At 37.4% G+C, this 8,294-nt stretch overlaps 1 protein-coding gene across 1 annotated transcript; it reads right to left on the reverse strand.

Annotated features, from left to right (window-relative positions):
* Positions 1-5,555: 5,555 nt before the first annotated feature.
* Positions 5,556-6,695, reverse strand: LOC138903044 (uncharacterized). Its single transcript, XM_070190956.1, has 2 exons — positions 6,273-6,695; positions 5,556-6,206 (listed from the first exon to the last, which is right to left on the reverse strand). The coding sequence occupies exons 1-2, from the start codon at positions 6,693-6,695 to the stop codon at positions 5,556-5,558; spliced, it is 1,074 nt and encodes a 357-aa protein (XP_070047057.1).
* Positions 6,696-8,294: the final 1,599 nt, after the last annotated feature.

An 8,294-nucleotide genomic window follows, 5' to 3' on the forward strand; every position in this document is an offset into this window, starting at 1 on the left:
ATGTTAAAATAATATATGTAAACATCAGTTGACTTCCCTGTATTTTACTCCCCCTCAATGAGTGCAGTTGACTTTGCTTTTGAGACTACTTCCTTTAGTCGACTTCTTTTGCAGGATCTATGACTCCCCCTCAAGAGGTGCCACGTGTACCTCTAGTCGACTTCCCTGCATGTACCTACACGACTATATATATCCTTTATCCCCTTTTTTGGCATCAGCATAACAACAGATAACAACGTACTATATACTAAAACATGATTTATAGCATGATATGCTTGCAGAGTTATGGCAAAACAAAACAAAACATCATCCAACGACTGGTTATCCGGCCCAAAACAGCAAATCAAAAAATATTGTCTAAAACTTCCACATTACAGACGCAAGAAATAGGTAAGAGTGTTGCAAATCGCCTCTTTCAGTTGATCAAAGTTGGCACTGGCTAAGACAGTCACTCCATCAAGCCTGTTGTGTACCTCCTTGAATGCCTTGACTGCGTTTTCCCTAACTTTGAGAACTGCAACTCTTATCTTTGACACATCAGACCCTGTTTCTTTAGAGATTGCATGAATGCCTCCAACAGTGGACTGGGTAGCAGCAAGAAGATCTTTGATGGTGGACAGCTGATTGTTAATGGCAGCAAGTTTCTCAACAAGGTCAGAGTCACTAGGACTATGATGGGAAACAGAGGGTTTGGATTTTGATTCAGGTTGAACAAGTTTGACCTCACCTTCTTGCTTCTTAACCCATGAGCCCTTCACACACACATACCCCATACTCGCAAACGCTCTAGAATTGTAAGATTTTGAAACAGAGATGAATGGATATTCAGAGATGGAGATATTATGAGCTTCCAGAATGTGAGTGATGGCCATGCCATAGGGCAGACTAGTGGGATCATCAGCACTTTCAATCATAAAATTGATGACCCAGGAGGATAATTTGATCTTGAGTTTTGTCACAAGGAAATAGACAAGAAAAGTATCTCTTTGAGAGAAGGTTGAGAAAGAACCAATACGAGGAATCAGAGTAGTTGCAACAATGTGAGCTAAAACAAGAGTTTCAAAACTAACATCATTGGACCTAACTGGTTTGGGAGAGATTCAAATAGACACTCGGCAATCAACATTTTGCTTGATCAAAAGAGATTCAAAATCATCAGGTCAGGAATTTTTAAAAAGCATGGGAAAACCAGAACACTTACATTGGAAAATTGAGTCAAACATGGCACAATAAAGAACAATGCGCTTCCCTAACACTAAGGATTCCAACTTGTCAGACTTACTAGAGCGAATATTTGCATAAAACATTTTTACTAGGGATTCATAAACTTTAGGAAGGGGAACAAAAAAGAATTTTGACCAGCCTTAATAGATGAACAGATCTTTTACCTTACAATTTAGGGCTTCCATGTCATCAAGGTTGACTACCCTCCTATGAGAAATTGGCTTGTCTTTCAAAGCGATGAAAAAATCCCTGTTTGGAAAATCCCAGAAATTTAGGTCAGACTCTAAAGAGCTGGAGAGATCTATTTTCGACTTTTTTGGAGTAAAGGATTCAGGGGGTTCTTCCATAGGTCTTTTTCCCAAGGCTTTTTCTCCTAAAATATGAGAATGATCTGAGAGGTCCGCCTGAGAGAAGGCAAAGCCTTCTAAATGGTATCTACTTGTTTTGGATGCTGAGAAGGGGGTTTTGCTCTGGAGCGAGTACTCTTCCTGGTAGAGGCAGAGGGATATTTAGAGTGTTTTTGGCCATGGAAAAACTTTGGTTGAGGAAAGTTTTTGGAGAGGGTTTCTAGGCGATAGAGACAATGGAGATTAAAAAGGGGTTTCAGGTATTAAAAGAAGGGTTTCTGACGGTTGAGTACAAAAAAGGAAGGGGTGTCAGTGATCAGACGTGATGATTGGTTTTCCTTCTTTGAACTCTACAACTGATGTGAAAAGAGAGGAAAAGAGAGGGAATTCAGAGGCGCAATTAATGATTAAAAAATGAGCATTAGCCATATAGTAACACATAGGTCCTAATATTAATGATTAATGCAAATAATATCAAGTAATTCTCTTAAAAAGCATAATCTATCCTCTAGTAAATGCTTAGTAAAAAAATCCGCTAATTGATTAATTGTTCCAACAAAAGATAGTTCTATATTTCCCTTAAGGACACGATCTTTAATAAAATGATACTTGATGTCTATATGCTTTGCCCTAGAATGATGCAGAGGATTTTTTGAAAGACATATAGCACTAGAGTTATCACATAAAATTGGTATAGGTTTAAAGAATAATTCATAGTCACCCAATTGATGAGACATCCATAGTAATTGTGCACAACATTGTCCAATGGCGATATACTCAGGCTCAGTTGTGGATAATGCGACTGATCCTTGATTTTTACTGTTCCAAGATATCAGTACCTTTCCAAGTAGTTGGTATGTTTCACTGGTACTTTTTCTGTCTTCTTTATCACCTGCAAGATCAACATCTGAAAAACCTTCTAGTTTAAAATTGTTAGAGCGTGGATACCACAATCTATGAGAGACAGTTCCAATAAGATATCGAATAATTCTCTTTACTGCAGTCAGATGTGATTCTTTAGGAGCTGACTGAAACCTGACACATTTACAGACACTAAACATAATATCTGGTCGACTAGCAGTTAGATAAAAAAGTGAGCCAATCATTCCACGATACTTAGTTTCATCAACAGGGTTTCCTTGTTCATCTTTGTCAAGACTGGTTGAAGGACTCATTGGTGTGCCAATAACTTTAGCATTGCTCATACCGAACTTTTGAATTAACTCATTTGTATATTTTGTCTGACATATGAACGTTCCTTCTTCAGATTGTTGAATTTGAAGTCCAAGAAAGAACGTTAGCTCCCTCATCATACTCATTTCAAACTCGCTTTGCATAAGATTTGAAAATTCCTTGCACAAAAGAGGATTAGCACTACCAAAAATAATATCATCAACGAAAACTTGAATAATGAGATTATCTTCTGATGATCTTTTAATAAATATGGGTAGTATCTACTTTACCTCTTGTAAATCCGTGATTAATAAGAAATGAGCTAAGTCTTTCGTACCGTACTCGTGGAGCTTGTTTCAGTCCATACAGCGCTTTGTTCAGTTTGTACACATGGTAGGGAAACTTTGAATCTTCAAATCCAGGAGGTTGTTTCACGTATACCTCCTCTTCAATGAAACCATTCAAAAAGGCACTTTTAACATCCATCTGGAACAACCTGAATCTTTTAAAGGATGCATATGCAATAAGAATTCGTATAGATTCCAGTCGAGCTACTGGAGCAAAGGTTTCATCATAGTCGACTCCTTCTTGTTGAGAGTATCCTTGAGCAACTAATCTGTCTTTGTTTCTCACAACGTTTCCATCCTCATTCAGCTTATTTTTGAAGACCCATTTTGTTCCAATTACGGGAGCATTTTCAGGCTTAGGCATCAGTTTCCATACTTGATTTTGTCAAATTGATCTAGCTCTTCCTGCATTGCTTGCAGCCAGCTTGAATCTTTCAAAGCTTCCTCTATTTGCTTTGGCTCAATCTGGGAAATCAGTGCTATGTTAGCTTTCTTCTTGAGAGCTCCCCTGGTTTTCATTCCTTCGCTTGGATCCCCTATGATGAACTTTTGAGGATATTCCGGTTCACTTCTCCATTCATTTGGACGAACTGTATGAGTAGTTAACTCCTCTGGAGGTTTTGATTGACTATTGCTAATCTCATTAGTTGACCCTACCACACTGTCAGGTTTATTAGTCGACTCTTGAGATTTGCTTGTCTCCTGAATTACCTGTGTTTGATCTTCATCACCTGCAGTAATTTCTTTCTCGACCAAAGTGTTATTCTCATCAAAGATAACATGTATTGACTCTTCTACACACAATGTGCGTTTATTATAAACTGTAAAAGATCTACTATTCAATGAATAACCAAGAAAAATACCTTCGTCACTTCTTGGATCGAATTTTCCAAGGTTGTCCTTACTATTATTATGAATGAAACACTTGCTTCCAAAAGGATGAAAGTAATTTATATTGGGTCGTTTACCTTTCCATAGTTCATAAGGAGTCTTCCTCAGGATGGGCCTTATGAGACATCGATTGAGGATGTGACAAGCTGTACTTACTCCTTCTGCCCAGAAGTGACTTGGTAGTGAATATTCTAGTATCATAGTTCTTGCCATATCCTATAAAGTCCTATTTTTCCTTTCAACAACTCCATTTTGTTGGGGTGACCTTGGAGCAGAGAAGTTGTGAGTGTATCCTTGATCGTTGCAAAAATCTTCAAATGCTCTGCTTTCAAATTCTCCTCCGTGATCACTTTGAATAGTTGTAATAAGATATCCCTTTTCTCTTTTGACCTTTTTACAAAAGATCTCGAAATTTTTCAAAGCTTCATCTTTGTGAGATAGAAAAATCACCCAAGTAAAACATGAGTAATCATCAACAATAACAAATGCATATCGTTTTCCTCCTATGCTAGCAGTTCTAGTAGGTCCAAATAAGTCCATATGAAGCAATTGCAAGGGTTTTGAAGTGGATACAATATCTTTGTTTTTGAAAGAATTTCTAGTTTGTTTACCAATCTGACATGCATCACATACATGATTTCTAGAAAAATTGAGTTTGGGTAAACCAATAATTAAATCATGCTTGGAAAGGTTTTTTATCAAATGCATGCTTGCATGACCAAGTTTCTTATGCCATAACCATGGATCATCAAATATGGATGTTAAGCAAATATGACCATCTATATTTTCAAGACCATCAAGAATATAGATATTTCCATACCTTTTACCCGGGAGGATTATTTTACCTGTCTCATCTTCAATAGCACAACTTGTTTTCTTGAACTTTACTTCATAACCTGAGTCGCATAGCTGACTTATACTCAGAAGGTTGTAGTTAAGTCTGTCAACAAAATAAACTTCAGTGATATCACAGTTATTATTGAAAGGAACTGTTCCGGTACCGACTATCTTTTCTTTTGAGTCATCACCAAATTTGACATTTCCTCTATCTATTTTTGTAACTTCTTTAAACAGATTTTTATCACCTGTCATGTGACTGGAACACGTACTATAAAAGAACCATTTTCCTTTGCGACTCCTTCTGTGGTGTTCCTGCAAAACATAATTATCACTTCCTTTTAGGTACCCAAGCTTGCTTGGGTCCTTGTTGGTTAGTATTACTAGATTCATGATTGTCTTTGGGTTTTCAAATCCATCCTGAGACATTTGACTTACGAAATCGACAAAAAGAATATTTGTGTCTATTTTTATTACAGTAGTGACACGTAGAACTTGATCCATTTTTGGTTCTCCAATTTGTGTCGGTACTAGTGGACTCTGTTTTGTCTAGTCCTTTTCCATTTGACTTGTAAGTTGCCTAGTTCGACTTTACAAAACTATGACTGGTGGATTTGCTCATGCCATTGAATTACATTTGCAATTCATCAACTTCATCTTGAAGTACTTCTTTTTCAATTTCGCATACTTCAAGCTTGAGTTTCCAGTCTTTTATTTCTCTGTTGAGTCTCTTTATTTAATTTATCATCTTTTGAGATTCTTCCAAACTAAGGTCAAGAATATCCTGCAATTCATTACATCTTTCACAGTAAAAAGGTGTTACCTCACTTGTTTCACCTCGTGTCATGAAACAATTCTCGTTGTCATCTTTGCAATCATCATCTGAGATGTCCTCGTCTGTCGAGCACCCTGAGAGCTTGTTCATGTCGTTTTCCAAATTTGTCATGAAGCATAGATTTGCTATCTCTTCATGTTTAGAACTGTCTTCATCACTCCAGCTTCCAAATGATTTGTTCTTGTTAAACCCTCTGGAGACCTTTCTTTTAAGCTCAGGACATTCAGCTTGAACATGCCCAAATCTTCCACATTCATAGCATTTGCCATCATTTTTGTCTTGTTCATTGTATTGCCTAGTTCGCCTGGGTGGTATTCTGCCTCTTTTTGTATTCCTGTATCTCCTCATTAAACCATCCATGTTCCTTGATACCATGGCAATTTCTTCTTGAAGAGCTTCAGGGTCGTCATCAATATCATTGTATGTTCTTTCAGTTGTAGCCTTGAAAGCAACTGTTTTCTTCTTCTCTTCTTGATTTATTTTCTTGAGATGAGTTTTCTCGAAAGCTATAAGTTCTTCTCGAAGTTCATCATATGATAATTTGTTCAAATCCTGTGACTCAAGAGTAACTACCTATGTCTGCCAAGTAGTGGGCAGACTTCTCAGAATTTTCCTAACTTGATCACCACTTGAGTAGGGTTTGCCAAAAGATTTTAGATCACTGATGATTTTGCTAAATCTGGCAAATATTTCTTCAATAGATTCACCTTCTTTCATCTGGAAAAGTTCGTAGTCATGAACCAACATGTTGATATGGGTTTCTTTCACTTTACCGGTTCCTTCATAAGCGACTTCAAGTTTATCCCACATCTCTTTGGTTGTATCACAACTGGAGATTTTCTCATATTCCTCACCACTTATAGCATTATAAAGCAGATTCCTTGCTTTAGCATTAACTTGCACAACCTCCATTTGTTCATCAGTATATTCAACTATATCTTCAGGATCAACGGGTGGTTGAGCAGTAGCCGGTAGTGGGTAATTCCCCTTTTTGATAACTCTCCAAACCTTGACATCATAAGATTTTGCACATATTTCCATACGCACCTTTCAGTGAGAGAAATGTTGTCCATTAAAGTATGGTGGCCTCACTTGCGATGTTCCTTCCTAAAAGAGTGCTCCGACAATAACTTGATTTGCCATGATCTTTTCTCACAAGCTGTTAAGCAAAATAAAAAGTGTAAGACTTGCTCTAATACCAATTGAAAGTACAAAAAGGGGGTGACTAGTTTTCTAATTAGTCGACTAGATGTAATAACCAGATAATAAGAAGAGCAGAAGTTAAGATGCAGAAATAAAGTGCAGGAATTAAAGACACCAGAATTTTTATACTAGTTCAGATTCAATGTGAATCCTAGTCCAGTCTCCTTGGGTTGCAAGGGAGTTCTATTTCAATGAATGAATTTCTGGAGTACGATCGTGAATAGTGTGGTTTACACCAATGGCTCAGTTTCTATGTCACTCGTTTCTTTTTGATACAATGCCTCACCAGTATTTTTCTCTCTTTCTTCTCTAACTTGTTACACAGCAGATCTAATAGAGCTACAATGTTTGTTTGCAGTAGAACAAAGAGAGGGTATTGGGTTCGATTAAAGTATATTTTTCTAAGGCTTAAGGATGTGTATAAATACTTTGTAAGAGGCCGTTGCTGAAGAGATTTGCCAACCCAAGAGATTTGATCCTTGGAAAGAGATTGATTCTTTCCAAGAATAAGGTTATTTGTCGTTGCTCATCCTTGATGAAAGGACTTTAATAGCTTTCCTTTTACAGGTCTTGATAGCGCTAGATTTACTCCTTGATTTTTGGTCCTTTCAGTAATAGCAACTTGATCATCTTGCAAGATCTTCGATACTTCTTTTCCGCTTTAATCAATCCCGGATTTATTTCCTTGTCTTTGATTGATCCTTAAATGCTTTCCTTGAGTTCCTTTAATTGATTCCTCCAATCTTGGTTGCTTTCCTTGAGTCCCTATACCAAGAGAAATTATATTATTTTCATCATTAAAACTAAAACCTAACATACTCGACCGAGGTTAGGCTTGGCACTTACTGGGTACCGTTGTGGTGTACTCATGCTACTCTTCTGCACATATTTTGTGTGCAGATCTAGGTACTTCTTATCAGCCCCACTATTAGCTGAGAGTGCTTGTTGATATAAGGAGACTTCAAGGTACACCTGCCGCATCCACAGACCTCGGAGTCCCCTTCTATTCTCTTATGTGTCATTTATCTTCCGTACTTCATTTATTAGACTCTGGTGTATAGAGATACTAGTTTTCTTCTGTAGCTTATGACGTATGATGTTTCAAAGTTTTGGAAATACTGTCTATTACTGGAGTGATGGCTATTGGACATGCCAAGCGGCATTGTTACCAGTTATTTAGTTACATGTTGCAGTTAGTTGTTAAGTTTTACTTCCATTTTGTTATTTTCGCATTTTGTTAGGCTTACCTAGTCGTAGAGACTAGGTGTCATCACGACGTCTTTCGGAGGGAGAATTAGGTTGTGACAAGTTGGTATCAGAGCATCTAGGTTCGTAGGTGTCGTGAGTCACAATCCGGTCTATTAGAGTCTCGCGGATCGGTACAGAGACGTTTGTACTTATCTTTGGGAGTCTATGGAACTGTTAGGAAAAATTACG

The sequence above is a fragment of the Nicotiana tomentosiformis genome, chromosome 12 (genome assembly GCF_000390325.3).
Source record: "Nicotiana tomentosiformis chromosome 12, ASM39032v3, whole genome shotgun sequence".
Lineage (NCBI taxonomy): Eukaryota > Viridiplantae > Streptophyta > Magnoliopsida > Solanales > Solanaceae > Nicotiana > Nicotiana tomentosiformis.

Coding starts and splice junctions, on each gene's coding strand:
- LOC138903044 (XM_070190956.1), bottom strand. CDS start 6,695: ATGGAAATATGTGCAAAATCTTATGATGTCAAGGTTTGGAGAGTTATC. Junction 6,207..6,272: donor CCTACTCAAGTGGTGATCAA/GTTAGGAAAATT, acceptor CTTGAGTCACAG/GATTTGAACAAATTATCATA.